This window comes from Pristiophorus japonicus, chromosome 17, assembly GCF_044704955.1.
Source record: "Pristiophorus japonicus isolate sPriJap1 chromosome 17, sPriJap1.hap1, whole genome shotgun sequence".
Classification (NCBI taxonomy): Eukaryota; Metazoa; Chordata; class Chondrichthyes; family Pristiophoridae; genus Pristiophorus; species Pristiophorus japonicus.
Window position 1 is genome coordinate 35,269,016 of NC_091993.1, and position 20,861 is coordinate 35,289,876.

Below are 20,861 nucleotides of genomic sequence, written 5' to 3' on the forward strand. Positions count from 1 at the left end.
CTTAAATATATTCAATGTCCCAGCCTCCACTGCTCGCTGAAGTAGAGAATTCCAAAGATTTACAACCCTCAGAGAAGAACTTCCTCCTGATTTTTGTTTTAAATGGGCGACCCCTTATTAAATTATGCCCCCTAGTTCTAGATTCCCCCTCTCTGCATCTACCCTGTCGCACCCCCTCAGAATCTTATATGTTTCGATAAGATCCCCTCTCATTCTTCTAAACTCCAATGAATATAGGCCCAACCTGCTCAACCTTTCTTCGTAAGACAGCCCCTTCATCTCAGGAATCAATCTCATGGACCTTCTCTGAACTGCTCCAATGCAAGTATATCCTTCCTTAAATACGGAAACCAAAACTGTACGCAGTACTCCAGATGTTGCCTCGCCAACGCCCTGTACAGTTGTAGCAGAACTTCCCTACTTTTATACTCCACCCCTCTTGCAATAAAGTAATATACTAGCATGGATTGAAGATTGGTTAAAGGACAGAAAACAGAGAGTCATTTTCAGGTTGGCAGAGTGTAACCAGTGAGGTGCCGCAGGGATCAGTGCTGGGGCCTCAGCATTTTACAATCTGTATTAATGACTTGGATGAAGGGACCGAGTATAATGTAGCCAAGTTTGCCGACGATACAAAGCTCGGTGGGAAAATGAGCTGTGAGGAAGACACAAAGAGGCTGCAAAGGCATATAGACAGGTTCAGTGATTGGACAAGAAGGTGGCAGATGGGATATAATGTGGTGAAGTGTGAAATTACCCACTTTGGTGGGAAGAATGGAAAAGAAAAATATTTCTTAAAAGGTGAGCGACTAGTAAATGTTGGTGTTCAGAGGGACCTGGGTGTCCTTGTACACAAATCACAGAGTTAACGTGCAGGTACAGCAAGCAATTAGGAAATCAAATGGTATTTTAGCCTTTATTGCTGGGGGTTGCAGTATAAGAGTAAGGAAGTCTTGCTACAGTTGTACAGGGCCTTGATGCGAGCACACCTGGAGTACTGTCGCAGTGTTGATATTTGTACCTAAGGAAGGATATGCTAGTGGGGGTGCAATGAAGGTTCACCAGATTGATTCCTGGGATGAGAGGGTTTACCTATGAAGATAGATTGGGCCTATATTCTCTGGAGTTTAGAAGAGCAAGAGGTGATCTAATTAAAATGTACAAGATTCTGAGGGGGCTTGACAGGGTAGAGGCTGAGAGGCTGTTTCCCCTGGTTGGAGTGTCTAGAACCAGGGGGCATAGTCTTACAATAAGGGGTCGGCCATTTAGGTTGAGATGAGAAATTTCTTCACTGAGAGGGTGGTGAATCTTTGGCATTCTCTGCCTCAGAGGGCTGTGGATGCTAAGTCTTTGAGTATATTCAAGGCTGAGATCGTTAGATTTTTGGGCACTAAGTGAATCAAAGGATATGGAGATTGGGTAGGAAAGTTGAGTTGAGGTCGATGAATAGCCATGATCTCATTGAATGGTCGAGCAGGCTCGAGGGGCCAAAAGGCCGACTCCTGCTCCTAATTCTTATGCTTTTGAGTCTTTCTGGCTTCAGGGCCGAAAGGTTGAGTGTGAGTCTCTACCAGGAATCTAGGCTGACTCTGCAGCTCTGAGGGAGCGCTGCCTTGTCAGAGGTCTTTACATCTGTCGTTAAACTCAGGTCTGTTTACCTGTTCAGGTGGGAGCAGTAGGATTGATATTCGAAAGATGGAATCGGATGCCTTGGCATGAACCCATTGTGTGACCGCGAGGGATTGAATTGAGGGGTGTGGTGATAATGGTTCATATGTGAGAAGGTGCATATCTTGACATGATAGTTGTGGAGCTGAATTAATATCGGCTCATTGAATCCAGTTAACAATCAATTCATTTCAACAGTAAATGTTAATTCAGCTCCCTGGCAGTGTTGAAGTCACTAATTATTTTATATAGATAGTAAAATCATCAAATCATACCCAGGGTGGATTTCCTGTGATTTGCCATTAAATTATTGTTATCCTTGTGTCGTTTGCAACATCACCATATTCAGTGGTTGCCCCTCCACTACAGACCTTCCCATCTACAATTCACAAAATAAAAACAAATAAAGTCTTGCATTTATATAGTGCCTTTCATGACCACTAGACGTTCCAAAACACTTTACAGCCAATGAAGTACTTTTGAAGTGTAGTTACTGTTGCAATGTGGGAAAAACTACAGCCAATTTGCGCACAGCAAGCTCCCATAAACAGTAATGTGATAATGACCAGATAACCTGATTTTATTATGTTGATTGAGGGATAAATATTGGTCAGGATACCGAGAATAACTCCCCTGCTGTTCTTCAAAATAGTGCCGTGGAATCTTTTATGTGCACCTGGGAGAGCAGACGGATAATATGCCTGAAAGGGCAGTGGGAGCAGATTAAATATTAATTTTCAAAAAGGAATTCGATAAATACTTGAGAGGAAAAAAATTGTAGGGGTGTGGAGGGGAGGGAGGGGGAAGGGGGGCGGGGAGAAGAGAAGGAGGGAAGAGAAGGAGGAGGAGGAGAGGAGGGAGAGTGGGACTAATTGGAGCCCTCTCAAACAGCTGGCACAGACACGATGGGCCGAATGATCTCCCGAGCTGCATGATTCTAGTCAAAGTCCTTTCCTTTATTGTTTGCTGTTCAGCCAAAGCAGAATTATAGTTCGTAGAATCGCCGATTGTAACCTGGTTCTGGTCAATGTGGCTCAGGACAATGTGGACCATTTCCCATATCTTGAGAGCCTCTTATCAATAAAGGCAGACATTGATGCAGAGATTCAGTATCGCCTCCAGTGCGCCAGCGCAGCCTTCGGCCGCCTGCGGAAAAGAGTGTTTGAAGGCCAGGCCCTCAAATCTACCACCAAACTCATGGTCTACAGGGCTGTAGTAATACCCGTCCTCCTGTATGGATCTGAGGCATGGACGATGTGCAGAAGGCACCTCAAGTCGCTGGAAATATATCACCAACAATGTCTCCACAAAATCTTGCAAATCTCCTGGGAGGACAGGCGCACCAACATCCCCAGTATTGAAGCGCTGACCATACTCGATCAGCTTCGCTGGGCAGGCCACATAGTACGCATGCCAGATACGAGACTCCCTAAGCAAATGCTTTATGCGGAGCTCCTTCATGGTAAACGAGCCAAAGGAGGACAGTGGAAACGTTATAAGGACACCCTCAAAGCCCCCCTGGTAAAATGCGACATCACCACAGACACCTGGGAGACCCTGGCCGCAGACCGCCCAAGGTGGAGAAAGTCCATCCGGGAGGGCGTTGAGCTCTTTGAGTCTCAACGCAAGGAGCGTGAAGAGGCCAGGCGCAGGCAGCGGAAGGAGCGCGCGGCAAATCAGCCCCACCGACCCCTTCCCCCGACGAATGTCTGTCCCACCTGTAACAGGGTCTGTGGCTCTCGTATTGGACTGTTCAGCCATCAAAGAACTCACTTTGGGAGCGGAAGCAAGTCTTCCTCGATTCCGAGGGACTGCCTACGATGATGGTTCTGGTTAATAGCCTGGCTTCGATTCCAACTGGTTTTAATTCAAAGTAGCAAATGACAAAACGTAGGAGTACGGCTACTGGATTAATGTGGTCTTCATTACGCGTAGGAAGGAGAGGACTGGACCGGGTGATCCGCGAGCCTTCCTTTAGGAACATTTTCTCGATGTTCAATATTCTGAAGGGTTTTGATGGAGTAAACAAGTTTCCACTGGCAGAGAGTCGATAACCAGAGGAGATAGATTTACAATAATCGAGCTTACAGCCAGCCGGGTTAAATGGGTGAAGCTGGGCAGCGTGGTATTATCAATGGGCCACACACACACACACACACACATACACACACACACACACACACACACACACACACAGTAAATTAAAGGGGGTATTGACCAGAAATACACACAGCCTGGTCCAATCAGCACAATCCACACATTCCAATATTCATTAATGATTTAGACAAAGGAATTGAGTGCAATACCTCTAAGTTTGCAGATGACACTAAGCTGGGTGGCGGTGTGAGCTGTGAGGAGGATGCTAAGAAGCTGCAGGGTGACTTGGTTAGGTGAGTGGGCAAATGCATGGCAGATACAGTATAATGTGGATAAATGTGAGGTTATCCACTTTGGTGGCAAAAACACAAAGGCAGAATATTATCTGAATGGCAGCAGATTAGGAAAAAGGGAGGTGCAATGAGACCTGGGTGTCATGGTATATCAGTCATTGAAAGTTGGCATGCAGGTACAGCAGATGACGAAGAAGGCGAATGGTATGTTGGCCTTCATAGCTAGGGGATTTGAGTATAGGAGCAGGGAGGTCTTACTGAAGTTGTACAGGGCCTTGGTGAGGCCTCACCTGGAATATTGTGTTTAGTTTTGGTCTCCTAATCTGAGGAAGGACGTTCTTGCTATTGAGGGAGTAGAGAGAAGGTTCACCAGACTGATTCCCGGGATGGCAGGACTGACCTATGAGGAGAGACTAGATCAACTGGGCCTGTATTCACTGGCGTTTAGAAGGATGAGAGGAGATCTCATAGAAACATAAAATTCTGATGGAACTGGACAGCTTAGATGCAGGAAGAATGTTCCCGATGTTGGGGAAGTCCAGAACCAGGGGACACAGTCTTGGAAAAAGGGGTAGGCCATTTAGTACGGAGATGCGGAGAAACTTCTTCACTCAGAGAGTTGTTAACCTGTGGAATTCCCTGCCGCAGAGAGATGTTGATGCCAGTTCCTTGGATATATTCAAGAGGGAGTTAGTTATGGCCCTTATGGCTAAAGGGATCAAGAGGTATGGAGAGAAAGCAGGAATGGGGTACTGAGGGAATGATCAGCCATGATCTTATTGAATGGTGGTGCAGGCTCGAAGGGCTGAATGGCCTACTCCTGCACCGATTTTCTATGTTTCTATGCCCTTGTTTCTGAGCAGGTCCTGATCTCCAGTGTTTTAGCTGACGTTTGTTCCGGCTTCCATAACGGAATACAGTTTACTGACTTTGTTGTTCTATACTCAATAACCGCTAACTACGTTTGTCAGTTAGTTCTAAAGTACCATTGCCAAGCCTTCGAGCAAATTAACCCATTGTACGCGGTGACTGGGAGACGCGGCCCAATACCCACCCACTTCTACACACAGTGACTGGGAGACACACCCTCAGTACCCACCTCCTTCTATAAGCAGTTGTCAGTCACACTCGGGAACCTATCCTGCTCCCTTTTGTATGTTTCTAATAGCTTGTGATTTGTTGCAGTTTGATTGGAGGGTCGGACTACAAGCTGATCTATCGCCACTACGCTACTCTCTACTTCCTGTTCTGTGTTGACTCGTCTGAGAGTGAGTTGGGAATTCTGGATCTGATACAGGTTTGTGGGATGATTCCAGTCCTGCAGGATAACTCCATTAGTCTTGTCGGAATGACTGAGGATCACAGCAGCTTGTCTCCAAGGTCAGGGCCACTAAACATACTGTACTAGAAACGAGGTTCACTCAGAATTACCCAACAGACTTCACTGGAGATTCCTATAAACATGCTGTGATCCAGCCTGTTTCATGGTGTTCCTCACTGTGTTGGGGAGTTCCACTGGGAGGGGAGGGAGAGCCATATAAAGGCTTTAACGGAGGCAATCTCACATCTGTTCTGTTTTATTCCCTCTGCAGAGTAACTGCACTTGGTGCAAAGTGAAGTTGAAGAAGTTAACTTGTACTTATTTTTAAAACTATTCAAGAGCTTTTTGGATTGGCATACATTAAAATGGAACCAGTGTTTATACAGTGAATGGAGCCCTGAACCCCCTGGCCAGAGAGTGAGCTGGTGTCAACACTGTAACTTGGTCTTCCAAACTCCTGCTGCTGTCACTGGAGATTGGCCCACAGCTATAATCGTGGCTTGTCTGTCGCGACACACAACATCAACTTGCATCTCAACGTCTTTTAATGTAGAAAAACTCCGTACACTGTTTCAGCGAGGTGTAATCAAAACATTGGACACCCGCAAAGGGGCCGGCATTTGGAGGGGTGTCCAAAGTCTTGATCAAAGAGGTTGGTTTTCAGGATGGTTTTAAAGTAGGAGGGGGAAACGGGTTTAGGGAAGGAGTTGCAGAGTGTGGGGCTAGGCAGCTGAAGGCCTGGTTGCCAATGGTGGGGTGAAGGGAGCTGGCCCGAGGGACGGAGAGCTCAGGAATAGGGGTCATGTCATTGCCCACTGGACCATTGCACCCCACATGGTTCCTTGGCTTCTCTGCTGCAGTCGGGATTAAATAGAGCTGGGAAAATAATGAACAATATTTTCTTTCTTGTGTATTAAATTGCTTAGAACGGGAAACTTCAATATTAGCTGTTCTGTGTAGCAAAAAATTTATTTTTATCAAGCACCGGCTATCCTTAGTCACTGATAAATACGAGATTTATGGTGTCTATTATCTCCTAATATTTGCAAGGAAACAAAATGCTGAACGTCATTAACAGATTCAGCCTGTGGTGTAATCCTGACCTCTATCTCGATCGCTCCAATCTTTCAGCATAATAAAGATTTGCATATTAATCTGTCCCTTTTGCTGTCTAAAGAAGTCAATGGTCGTGAGTTCCATTCTTTCAATTGTTCATATCAGTTGCAATGGCTTTAATGATTAGACACACTGTCCAAGTGAACAGCCTCTCGCATACCTGGACAATTAGATTGCTGTTCAACACATTCTGCAATCTAGTTTGGTGCAGTATTAATGGAAATAGACATTGTTTAAAACAAAAAGGCCTTTACACACAGTGAGCCCATCTGATTATGATATCTCTTCACCTTCTCCCCATATCCCTCAACCCCTTCCAACTTTCTGATCGCCTTTTTGTCTTCCTGTAATCTTTTGTCGGACCATTGTTTGCAGAAGGCAGAGTTAGAGATTGTGCTCTTGCTGCCCAATTCTTAGTGTTCACTATCAGCGCAACCCTGACCCTGACCCCTGGTGTACACCTTCTAGTGGATGGGGCCCTGACCCCTGGTGTACACCTTCTAGTGGATGGGCCCTGACCCCTGGTGTACACCTAGTGGATGGGGCCCTGACCCCTGGTTTACACCTTCTAGTGGATGGGCCCTGACCCCTGGTGTACACCTTCTAGTGGATGGGGCCCTGACCCCTGGTGCACACCTTCTAGTGGATGGGGCCCTGACCCCTGGTGTACACCTTCTAGTGGATGGGGCCCTGACCCCTGGTGTACACCTTCTAGTGGATGGGCCCTGACCCCTGGTGTACACCTTCTAGTGGATGGGGCCCTGACCCCTGGTGTACACCTTCTAGTGGATGGGGCCCTGACCCCTGGTGTACACCTTCTAGTGGATGGGCCCTAACCCCTGGTGTACATTTTCAAGCCTTCTCCAATTCGAGCAACACCTTTGTGCAATGAAGTGATAGCAGTCTCAGACTTGAGTTTTGCAATAACCTGTCATGATCTCCCTCAAAGACAATCTGTTGTTGTGAATAATATGGGCAGTCACACGGCAGATGCAACTTAACGCAGAGAATTGTGAAATTATATATTTTGGTCGGAAAAATGAGACAATATAAACTAAATGGGGCCATTTTAAAGGGGTTGCAGGAACAGAGAGACCTGGGCGGGGGTATGGATGCAAATCTTTGAAGGTGGCGGGACAGGTTGAGAAGGCAGTTTACAAAAGCATATGAGATCATTGACTTTATTAATAGAGGCATAGAGTACAAAAGCACATTAGGCCCTAGCTGGAGTATTGTGTTCAATTCTGGGCACCTCACTTTGGGAAGGATGTTAAGGCCTTGGAGAGGGTGCAGAGGGGATTGACTAGAACGGTGCCAGGGATGAGGGACTTCAGTTATGTGGAAAACTGGAGAAGCTGGGATTGTTCTCCTTTGAGCAGAGAAGGTTAAGGGGAGATTTAATAGACGTGTTCAAAATCATGATGTGAGTAAATAGGAAGAAGCTGTTTCCATGGGCAGAAGGGTTGGTAACCAGGGGACACAGATTTAAGGTGATTGACAAAAGAACCAGAGGCAACATGAGGGATTTTTTTTTTTACAGCGAGTTGTTGTTATCGGGAACACACTGCCTGAAAGGGCGGTGGGAGCAGATTCAACAGTAAATGGATAAATACTTGCAAAGGAAACATTTGCCGGGCTGTGGGGAAAGAGTAGGGGGAGTGGGACTGATTGGATCGCTCGGTTACAGAGCTGGCATAGGCACGATGGGCCGAATGGCCACCTCCTGTGCTGTATCATTCTATGATTCTAAATTTAACTTGCAATAAACTTAGTTATCTTGAGCTGATACTCCCGTCCGTATCATTATATGAGGCAAGGATAATCAGCGCTGCTCGATACTGGCCATCAGCTATCAGTCTCGTGATTCAGCTTTTATTTTGTATTGTGTTCCTGATTCGATGAGCAGTGCAGTCTGTCAGTGATATACTGTGTCTGCAAAGCCCTGACACTTTCCCCAATTACTGGGAAGTTTGTGAAAGTTCTTTAACCCATAGTGGTGAGGCAGTGCGCATAACTGCAATAAAATGCATACTTTATATTTCAAAGGGGGAAATCAATAGTAATTATCAGTTATGCGGTCTGACTCTTGTGCTGGTGGACATTAAACTGTTCCCTGCATCTTTTGTCGTCTTGTTAACATTGAGAGCGGCGAGAGACTGTAGAGGGACGTGATCGGGGCCCAGAAGAGGCGAGGGCCCAGGGGCAGCACGGACCAGCCCACACTGCGATATGTGTGCACTAGGTCCGTGCAGCAGAGCAGGTCTCCAGTCGTCCTGGTTAACCCTTGCCACTGCACCAAGACCTCGCTCTGTCAAGTCCGTGTGGTGGCTGGTGTGCAATGGCCACCACACGTTAAAAAATCCACGCACAGGTATCTTCCACCCTTCAACATGTAGTTCGGGATCTGGAATATTAGGTCCCTCATTGAAACACCTGTGAAAGTCCTTTTTGGTGGAAGCAAGTCATCTTCGATACGAGAAATATTGATGACACACCGATAAATGCTCCCAGTTTTAATTATTTTTCTGTCGGCTTGACATATTCCGAAAGGTTATTTGATTTGATTCCTTCTCGCTCTCCCTTTCTCCCCCCCCCCCCCCCCCCCCCCTCAGGCTGAACCTTCATCTTAACGTGCACCTGTCCTTTTGGTGATGTCCCACAGTGGGGCCTAGGGGTGTTTCTCAATCAGTGTGAAGGGCACTTTCCCTGACTGGCACCAGGACGTCCTGTGTAAAGTTTCTCTCGACGGGGGATTGTGTTTGCGAGCGAGCAGTTACTGGCCTGTGTGGGTCAGACATGTTTCCGTGAACTGTGGCTGATTGTTTTATCTGTTCCTTCAGGTGTTTGTGGAAACATTGGACAAGTGTTTTGAGAATGTGTGTGAGCTGGATCTCATATTCCACGTGGATAAGGTACGTTTGCATCTGCTGCTGTTCAGCTTGCATTGCATCAAATTGTTTAACTGCTTTGAAATCAAATTTTATTTGTGCTGTCGGCTGAATGATATATAAGGTCGACGCTTAGCCCTATACCCCTCTGAGTGAAATACACAGTCGACGCCCGACTAGTAGAGATGACAGACTTCGATTGGAGGTTCAAAACGGTCTTTATTCACAGGCCTGGGGAGAACCTTCTGAGACCGCTCTCAGATCCAACTCCACCGAGATGTTAGCAAATTTCATATTTATACATTTAATCATCCTTTATTTTTGCCAGGTGGCTTCGTCCGATAGCATGTTTCCTTAAGATAACGGTTCCTGTTTCTGCAATGCGAGCAGAACCTTGTTACTTTTGTAAAGTAAACATATCGTGCTTAATTTTAACAGACTAGGCGTAGGCCGTTTTGCTATTTACACAATGCATCTTTCACCGTTTAACTGTGCAGACTGGTGCCTTGCACAAACAAGTCCTTAAGTCCTCTGAATTCGCTCCCTCTTGTTCCGTTTCACCAAGCACACTGGTCATATACTACAGCTCAACACATTTATACATAAATTTAAGCGCTACATGAATTGGGTTATTTCAATTTGACAATCCAATTTCCTGTACAGTTTAACAAAGGTCAATGTAATTTACCAAAATTCCCTGGATTCTGGGGAGGTGCCAGCAGATTGGAAAACTGTAAATGTAACGTCCCTGTTTTTAAAAAAAAAAAGGAGGCAGACAAAAAGCAGGAAACTATAGACCAATTAGCCTAACATCTGTGGTTGGGAAAATGTTGGAGTCCATTATTAAAGAAGCAGTAGCAGGATATTTGGAAAAGCAAAATTCAGTCAGGCAGAGTCAGCATGGATTTATGAAGGGGAAGTCATGTTTGACAAATTTGCTGGAGTTCTTTGAGGATGTAACAAACAGGGTGGTTAAAGGGGAACCAGTGGATGTGGTGTATTTGGACTTCCAGAGGGCATTTGACAAGGTGCCACATAAAGGTTCACGGGGTTCGGGGTAATATATTAGCATGGATAGAGGATTGGCTAACAGAAAACAGAGAGTCGGGATAAATGGTTCATTCTCTGGTTGGCAACCAGTAACTAGTGGGGTGCTGCAGGGATCAGTGCTGGGACTCCAACTATTTACATAGAAACATAGAAAATAGGTGCAGGAGTAGGTCATTCGGCCCTTCGAGCCTGCACCCCATTCAATAAGATCATGGCTGATCATTCCTTAAGTACCCCTTTCCTACTTTCTCTCCATACCCCTTGATCCCTTTAGCCATAAGGGCCATATCTAACTCCCTCTTGAATATATCCAATGAACTGGCACCAACAACTCTCTGCGACAGGGAATTCCACAGGTTAAAACTCTCTGAGTGAAGAAGTTTCTCCTCATCTCAGTTCTAAATGACCTGCCCCTTATCCTAAGACTGTGTCCCCTGGTTCTGGACTTCCCCAACATCGGGAACATTCTTCCCGCATCTAACCTGTCCAGTCCCGTCAGAATCTTATATGTTTCTATGAGATCCCCTCTCATCCTTCTAAACTCCAGTGTATAAATCCAGTCTATCCTCATATGTCAGTCCAGCCATCCCTGAATCAGTCTGGTGAATCTTTGCTGCACTCCCTCAATAGCAAGAACGTCCTTCCTCAGATTAGGAGACCAAAACTGAACACAATATTCCAGGTGAGGCCTCACCAAGGCCCTGTACAACTGTAGTAAGACTTCCCTGCTCCTATACTCAAATCCTCTAGCTATGAAGGCCAACATACCATTTGCCTTCTTTACCGCCTGCTGTACCTGCATGCCAACTTTCAGTGACTGATGAACCATGACACCCAGGTCTCGCTGCACCTCCTCTTTTCCTAATTTGCCGCTATTCAGATAATATTCTGCCTTCATGTTTTTACCCCCAAAGTGGATAACCTCACATTTATCCACATTATACTGCATCTACCATGCATTTGCCCATTCACTTAACCTGTCCAAGTCACCCTGCAGCCTCTTAGCGTCCTCCTCACAGCTCACACCGCCATCCAGTTTAGTGTCATCTGCAAACTTGGAGATATTACACTCGATTCCATCCTCTAAATCATTAATGTATATTGTAAAGAGCTGGGGTCCCAGCACTGAGCCCTGCGGCACTCCACTAGTCACTGCCTGCCATTCTGAAAAGGCCCCGTTTATCCCGACTCTCTGCTTCCTGTCTGCCAACCAGTTCTCTATCCATGTCAGTACATTACCCCCAATACCATGTGCTTTGATTTTGCATACCAATCTCTTGTGTGGGACCTTGTCAAAAGCCTTCTGAAAGTCCAAATACACCACATCCACTGGTTCTCCCTTGTTCACTCTACTAGTTACATCCTCAAAAAATTCCAGAAGATTTGTCAAGCATGATTTTCCTCTCATAAATCCATGCTGACTTGGACCAATCCTGTCACTGCTTTCCAAATGCGCTGCTATTTCATCCTTAATGATTGATTCCAACATTTTCCCCCACGACTGATGTCAGGCTAACTGGTCTATAATTACCCGTTTTCTCTCTCCCTCTTTTTAAAAGTGGTGTTACATTAGCTACCCTCCAGTCCATAGAGACTGATCCAGAGTCGATAGATTGTTGGAAAATGATCACCAACGCATCCACTATTTCTAGGGCCACTTTTTTAAGTACTCTGGGATGTAGACTATCAGGCCCCGGGGATTTATCAGCCTTCAATCCCATCAATTTCCCAAATACAATTTCCTGCCTAATAAGGATATCCTCCAGTTCCTTCTTCTCACTAGACCCTCGGTCCCCTAGTACATCCGGATGGTTATTTGTGTCTTCCTTCGTGAAGACAGAACCAAAGTATTTGTTCAACTGGTCTGCCATTTCTTTGTTCCCCATTATAAATTCACCTGAATCCGACTGCAAGGGACCTACGCTTGTCTTCACTAATCTTTTTCTCTTCACATATCTATAGAAGCTTTTGCAGTTAGTTTTTATGTTTAGGATTTAACACTATCCTTAATTTCCCTTGTTAGCCACGGTTGAGCCACCTTCCCCGTTTTATTTTTACTCCAGACAGGGATGTACAATTGTTGAAGTTCATCCATATGATCTTTAAAGGTTTGCCATTGCCTATCCACCTTCAACCTTTAAGTATCATTTGCCAGTCTAATCTAGCCAATTCGCGCCTCATACCGTCAAAGTTACCTTTCCTTATTTCTGGACCCTAGTTTCTGAATTAACTGTGTCACTCTCCATCCTAATAAAGAATTCTACCATGTTATGGTCACTCTTCCCCAAGGGGCCTCACACAACAAGATTGCTAATTAGTCCTTTCTCATTACACATCACCCAGTCTAGGATGGCCAGCTCTCTGGTTGGTTCCTCGACATATTGGTCTAGAAAACCCTCCCTAATATACTCCAGGAAATCCTCCTCCACCGCACTGCTAACAGTTTGGTTAGCCCAATCAATATGTAGATTAAAGTCGTCCAAGCTGTACCTTTATTGCACACACCCCTTATTTCTTGTTTGATGCTGTCCCCAACCTCACTACTACTGTTTGGTGACCTGTACACAACTCCCACTAGCGTCTTCTGCCCCTTGGTATTCCATAGCTCCACCCATACCGATTCCACATCATCCCAGCTAATGTCCTTCCTTACAATTGCATTAATTTCCTCTTTAGCCAGCAATGCCACCCCACCTCCTTTTCCTTTCTGTCTATCCTTCCTAAATGCTGAATAGCCCTGGATGTTGAGTTCCCAGCATTAGTCACCCTGGAGCCATGTCTCCGTGATGCCAATCACATCATATCCATTAACTGCTGTCTGCGCAGTTAAATAGAAACATAGAAAATTCATCCACCTTATTCCGAATACTCCTCGCATAGAGGCGCAGAGCCTTCAGGCTCGTCTTTTTAACACCCTTTGCCCCTTTAGAATTTGGCTGTAATGTAGCCCTTTTTGTTTTTTGCCTTGGGTTTCTCTACCCTCCACTTTCACTATTCTCCTTTCTATCTCTTGCTTCTGACTCCATTCTACTTCCCTCTGTCTCCCTGCATAGCTTCCCATCCCTCTGCTATATTAGTTTAACTCCTCCCCAACAGCACTAGCAAACACTTCCCCCTAGGACATTGGTTCCAGTCCTGCCCAGGTGCAGACCATCCGGTTTGTACTGGTCCCACCTCCCCCAGAACTGGTTCCAATGTCCCAGTAATTTGAATCCCTCCCTTCTGCATCACTGCTCAAGCCATGTATTCATTTGAGCTATCCTGTGATTCCTACTCTAACTAGCACGTGGCACTGGTAGCAATCCCGAAATTAATACTTTTGAGGTCCTACTTTTTAATTTAACTCCTAGCTCCCTAAATTCGTCTCATAGGACCTCATACCGTTTTTTTACCTATATCATTGATACCTATATGCACCACGACAACTGGCTGTTCACCCTCCCTTTTCAGAATGTCCTGCACCCGCTCCGAGACAATCTATATTAATGACTTGGAAGAAGGGACTGAGTGTAACGTAGCCAAGTTTGCTGACCATACAAAGATGGGAGGAAAAGCAATGTGTGAGGAGGACACACAAAATCTGCAAAAGGACATAGACAGGCTAAGTGAGTGGGCAAAAATTTGGCAGATGGAGTATAATGTTGGAAAGTGTGAGATAATGCACTTTGTTCAAAAAAAAATCAAAGAGCAAGTTATTATTTAAATGGAGAAAGATTGCAAAGTGCTGCAGTACAGCAGGACCTGGGGGTACTTGTGCATGCAACACAAAAGGATGGTATGCAGGTACAGCAAATGATCAGGAAGGCCAATGGTATCTTGGCCTTTATTGCAATGGGGATGGAGTATAAAAGCAAGGAAGTCTTGCTACAGCTATATAAGGTATTGGTGAGGCTACACCTGGAATACTGCGTGCAGTTTTGGTTTCCATATTTACGAAAGAATATGCTTGCTTTGGAGGTAGTTCAGAGAAGGTTCACTAGGTTGATTCCGGAGATGAGGGGGTTGACTTATGAGGAAAGGTTGAGTAGGTTGGGCCTCTACTCATTAGAATTCAGAAGAATGAGAGGTGATCTTATCGAAATGTGTTAGATTATGAGGGGGCTTGACAAGGTGGATGCAGAGAGGATGTTTCCACTGATTGGGGAGACTCGAACTAGAGGGCATGATCTTAGAATAAAGGGCCGTCCATTTAAAAACGCAATGAGGAGAAATTTCTTCTGAGGGTTGTAAATCTGGAATTCACTGCCTCCGAGAGCTGTGGAAGCTAGGACATTGAGTAAATTTAAGACAGAAATAGACAGTTTCTTAACCGATAAGGGAGTAAGGGGTTATGGGGAGTGGGCAGGGAAGTGGACCCGAGTCCATGATCAGATCAGCCATGATCTTATTGAATGGCGGAGCAGGCTCGAGGGGCCGTATGGCCGCCTACTGTGCCTATTTCTTATGTTGTTATGTTCTTATATTTAATTACCATAGCGATGCACTTTATTTGCAGTGAATGTTGGAATTTTAAAAGATTCATAAAATGAATGTGTCTTAACGGTTGATTGACGAGGCAGGTGTAAGGTGCTGCCACAGGCTGGTACTGCATGGCCCCAAATGTTGCCACTCCCACACGTTCATGGCTCCTTGCAGTTGTGAAATGTGCTTTCCATTTATTGGCACATTTGTTAATGTTCCAACATGGGTCTACAGAACACATGATTCCTGGAATTAAACCATCTGATCAAAGTTACTGAGGATTTATGGAATTTTATCTGATTTGGCAAAATGATGCATACGGCATGTGAAATTGGAGCATTTGGATGTCAATGTTAGGATTAGGATTATCTTTGTGTAAGTCTCACGGATTAGATAGGTCAGTTCCAGTCTCGGGGCCACTGAGCTTTCGTTCTCGGGCTGCAGTCCAACAGAAAGCTTCCCAGGCTTGTTTTGCAGTGTTTGCTTTGGTGATCAGAATAGCCAGTGGTCCGACAGGAGTTCAGGCTGGAAGCTATCGCCCTCAACCCATGGCAATTTATAGACAACCCATTTCTTGCCTGAACTCAATACAAAGCCACACAAACTGCAGGACTGGATAGGAGTGGCCAAGTATATGCCATAAACGTTGGAGAGATGTGGCTGGGCTATCAGTTCTCTACATGGAGCAGCAGCATAGGGCTGTTAGTTTGTTAAAGCAGAGCCCTGTCCGCCACATTATGTGTCTTGGCATTCGCTATCCGTTCATAAGCTTTTGTAGTGGGTCTGAGAAATGGTCTTGTCTCTTTGCTGCTGTGCATTCCTAACCTTTTCTGTTTTTATTTCACGTGCCAAATTTGTCTGAAATTCTTTCCATTGTGTTGCTACATAATGATGCTTGGAGCCTTGCGAGTGGATTCTCTGCCACCTTGGTGCTGTGTGCAACGAAAGGGCAAGAGCCTTAAAATAGAAGTCACTTTTCACAAATTAAAACTTTTCGAAAGACGCTTTTAAAATAGCCGCGTCATTGCTAACTTCTGGCAGATGGTGGGGTTACCAATACGTTAGCACTTTATGCACAGATGGTGCAAAAGGTGTTTTAATTTGCTTCACTAGTTGTTGGTGAATGAAGGCACATTCCATCAGATTATTAGCACAGGTTGGACCTAATGTGTCCCAAAGTGTTCAGTGTTTGTTGGACATCCTGGAGAGTTACGGGTTAATAATCAAACTTCTTTCTATCTCGAAGCAACAGACTATCTAAGATAAACAGGGTGGCTTCCAAGTGTCACGAGAGGAAAGCCTGGCTCGTCTTCTGCTTGTAGTGTCCGAGTGTTCTTTGTGAGAAATGCTTGTGCAAGGGAATAAAGGACAGTAATGACATCAACCATGAGTGACTTTTGTAACTTTGGTGACTCAGGTAATTAACATAGATAGAGGGCTCCATTAACTATAGTGTAGAAAGATAACATTCCATAAAGCCTGAGCTGGCAAGGAATCGAGAACAATCAAGTCACAAAGACTTGTTTGAGAGAAATAGCTTTGAAGGAAACCGCTACAATTGTTTATATAAACAGACTGTTTCCAAAGGATTCAGGAACAGATGCCTCGAGGTTTTATCTGTGACATGCACCTTTTGATGTAGACAAAACCTGGTGTATAAAAGGAGCATGGCTTTCAACAGTACTTCGGAGGGCTCGAAAGGTAGAACCAGAAAACGAACACCACTGTGTGTGTGTACAGTATGATCGATCACCTGTGCTGGATATCAGTAAAGTCTGTTCTGTATACTCCTCCATCGAGTGTCTCGAGTTTACTCCCAGTGTGTTGTGAAGCAGAGAAGGGAGGAGATGGACTTCCTGTGGCTGTTAACTGCAGAACTGGGTTGAAATTCTGCTATGCAATATTAAGAACATAAGAATTAGGAGCAGGAGTAGGCCATAAGACCCCTCAAGCCTGCTCCGCCATTCAATAAAATCCTTGCTAATCTTCGACTTCAATCCCACTTTCCCTCCCGATCCCAATAACCCCCGGTTCTCCTCGAGTCTACAAATCTCTGCCTTGAATGACTCAGCCTCCACAGCCCTCTGGGGCAGAGAATTCCAAAGATTCACCACCCTCTGAGTGAAGAAATTCCTCCTCATCTCAGTCCTAAATGGCCGACCCCTTATCCTGAGACTGTGCCCCCTGGTTCTCAACTCCCCAGCCCGGGGGAAACATCATCTCAGCATCTACCCTATCAATCCGCTTCAGAATCTTGTATGTTTCAATGAGATCACCTCTCATTCTTCTGAACTCCAGAGAGCACAGGCCCATTCTACACAATATTAGTAGCAAACCCTTAACAGGCCATGTAATGAATGCTGTAACACGTTTATTTTAAACAAGTTTAAGAAAGAAAGACTTGGATTTATATAGTGCCTTTCACGACCACCAGACATCTCAAAGCGCTTTACAGCCAATGAAGTTCTTTTAAGTGTAGTCACTGTTGTAATGTGGGAAACATAACCAAGGAATTCCACGTTGATGTATTTATGCATTTGATATCACATGGCACAGTGCAATTTCAGCCCACAATATGGTTTATATTAAGGAGCTGATTTCCAAGTACCTAGATACATAGAAAATAGGTGCAGGAGTAGGCCATTCAGCCCTTCGAGCCTGCACCACCATTCAATATGATCATGGCCTGGTTCATATCGAGGTTTTGTGGCGTGCTTTTAGGCTTCATTGTTTGAATATAACAAACCGCTTGCGATTTCGGGATTTCCAACCTCATCTGCTTTCGCTGTTTATCCATCGTGTCCAATTTTGACACATTAGTTGAGTGGAAACTAACTGTCCAGATTCACCCGATCGGTGATACAAAGTAGACGCTTACCTAGTCACATGGCAGACGGACTATAATAAAGACTTGCATTTATCGAATACCTTTTGCAACCACCGGGCGTCTCAAAGCGCTTTACAGACAATGAAGTACTTTTGAAGTGTAATCACTGTTGTAATGTGGGAAACACGGCAGCCAATTTACACACAGCAATAAAACAATGAGCAGGTATTTTGTTTGTGATGTTGGTTGAGGGATAAATATTGGCCAGGACACCAGGGATAACTCCCCTGTTCTTCTTCGAAATAAAGGCCGTGGGATCTTTTGCGTCCACCTGAGAGAGCAGACAGGGCCTCGGTTTAACGTCTCATCTGAAAGACGGTACCTCCAACAGTGCAACGCTCCCTCAGCACTGCACTGGAGCATCATCCTAGATTTATGTACTCAGGTCTCTGGAGTGGGTCTTGAACCACCACCTTCTGACTCAGAGGCGAGAATGCTGCCCACTGAGCCACGGTTGACAGTGGGAGAGACTTGAAGGGATGGATTGAAAGCATCAATATTAAAGCATATTGGCCTGTAATTATAGTGTGCTGGTACAACGCACTGAGTAATGCCATAATAATGTGGAGAAATGTGAAGTTATTACCTTTGGTAGGGAAAATAGATAAGCAGAATGTTTTTAAATGATGAGAGATTGGGAAATGTCGGTGTTCGGAGGGACCTGGGTGTCCTTGTACACCGATCACTGAAAAAGTTAACATGCAGGTACAGCAAGCGATTAGGAAAGCAAATGGCATGTTGGCCTTTTACAAGAGGATTGGGTATACGAGTAAAGTGTTACTGCAATTATATAGGGCCTTGGTGAAACTACACCTGGAGTATTGGGCACAGTTTTGGTCCACTCATCTAAGGAAGGATATACTTGCCTCGGAGTGCATTGAAGGTTCACCAGACTGATTCCTGGGATGGGGGAATTGTCGTATGAGGAGAGATTGAGGAGACTAGGCCCATGTTCTCTAGAGTGTAGAAGAATGAGAGGTGATCTCAAACTCTCGCCTCCTGAGTTAGAAGGTTGTGGGTTCAAGTCCCACTTCAGAGACTTGAGCACAAAAATCTAGACTCCAGTGCAGTGCTCAGAATAAGGGGTTGACCATTTAGGATTGTGATGCGGAGAAATTTCTTCACTCAAAGGACTGTAAATCTTTGGAATGCTCTACCCCAGAGAGTTGTGGATGCTGAGTCATTGAATATATTCAAGATGGAGATAGTATTCAAAAATCTGTCTAAGGGAATCCAGGTGATTGGGCGGGAAAGTGGAGTTGAGGTCAAAGATCAGCCATGATATTGAATGGCGGAGCAGGCTCGAGGGGCCGAATGGCCGACACCTGCTCCTATTTCTTATGTTTGTATATTTTAATTTGTACTGAGTAGGCGTTTCGTCTGATAACGCCCCTGTGAAGCGCCTTGGGACGTTTTACTTCATTAAAGGTGCTATAGAAATGCAAGTTGTTGAGATATTCAGAGTTTTTAACGTTATCTTTTATCTATTCTTTTTCTTGAGAAATGTGAGGCTTGTGAGAACTCTGTGTGCCGTTGACCCAGGCCTGGAGGCTAACCCAGGAGAGGATCACATTGAGAATATTTCCTGGAAATAGTTGGGATTTGTTCATGTTGTGAATGAATACATAGAAATCACCTTCCCCAAATAAATCCTTGCTTTGTCCTTTGATTAGTGTTTCTATAAATTTTAGAAATTACTCTGACTGGCCATAGATGTGACTGTAGGATGGTATGATGCCTCCCTGGTGCCAGAGTCAAGGATGTCACAGAGTGGACGCAGGGCAGAAAAATTAAAGGGTAGGACCTCAAAGGTAGTAATCTCTGGGTTACTACCGGTGCCACGTGCTAATGAGTACAAGAATAGAAGGATAGAGAGGATGAACACATAGCTGGAGAGTTGGTGCAGGAGGGAGGGCTTTAAATTGTTGAGGTATTGGGACCATTTCTGGGGGAGATGGGACCTGTACAAACCGGACGGGTTGCACTTCAATAGCGCCGGGACCAATATCCTCGCAGGGAGTTTTGCTCATGCCGTTGGAGAGAGTTTAAACTAGCTTGGCAGGGGGATGGGAACCTGAAAACGAATTCAATAGGGAAGGAAGTAAAGCTGAAATTGGAAAGCAGGAATGTAGAAAGTGAATGTGTAAGACAGAGGAAACAAGCTTAGTAAGTACATAAGAAGTACGAGCAGGAGTAGGCCATACGCCCCTCGAGCCTACTCTGCCATTCAATAAGATCATGGCTGATCTGTTCATGGACTTAGCTCCACTTCCCTGCCCGCTCCCCATAACCCCTTATCCCCTTATTGTTTAAGAAACTGTCTATTTCTGGCAAATTTATTCAATGTCCCAGCCTCCACAGCTCTCTGGGGCAGCGAATTCCACAGATTTGCAACCCTCCTGAGAGAAGAAATTTCTCCTCATCTCAGTTTTAAATGGGCGGCCCCTTATTCTAAGATCATGCCCTCTAGTTCTAGTCTCCCCCATCAGTGGAAACATCCTCTCTGCATCCACCTTGTTAAGCCCCCTCGTAATCTTATACGTTTCGATAAGATCACCTCTCATTCTTCTGAATTCCAATAAGGAGAGGCCCAACCTACTCAACCTTTCCTCATAAGTCAACCCCCTCATCCCTGGAATCAACTTAGTGAACCTTCTCTGAACTGCCTCCAAAGCAAGTATATCTTTTCGTAAATACAGAAACCAAAACTGCATGCAGTATTCCAGGTGTGGCCTCACCAATATCCTGTATAGCTGTAGCAAGACTTTCTTGCTTTTATGCTCCATCCCCTTTGCAATAAAAAGCCCAGATACCATTGGCCTTCCTGATCACTTGCTGTACCTGCATACTATCCTTTTGTGTTTCATGCACAAGTTACCCCCAGGTCCCGCTGTACTGCGGCATTTTGCAATCTTTCTTCATTTAACTAATAACTTGCTCTTCGATTTTTTTTCTGCCAAAGTGCATGACCTCACACTTTCCAATTTATAATTGGGAACAGAGAAATGGCAGACCAATTGAACAAATACTTTGGTTCTGTCTTCACGAAGGAAGACATGAACAACCTTCCGGAAATACTA

At 45.0% G+C, this 20,861-nt stretch overlaps 1 protein-coding gene across 2 annotated transcripts in view; it reads left to right on the forward strand.

Annotated features, from left to right (window-relative positions):
• LOC139227697 (AP-3 complex subunit sigma-2) overlaps positions 1–20,861 on the forward strand; it is a 54,206-nt gene that overhangs the window by 17,578 nt on the left and 15,767 nt on the right. For both annotated transcript variants that reach the window (XM_070858661.1, XM_070858660.1), the window contains 2 exons: positions 5,244–5,355; positions 9,336–9,407. In XM_070858661.1, the coding sequence (XP_070714762.1) occupies positions 5,244–5,355; positions 9,336–9,407 (184 nt within the window). The remainder of the gene's footprint in view (positions 1–5,243; positions 5,356–9,335; positions 9,408–20,861) is intronic.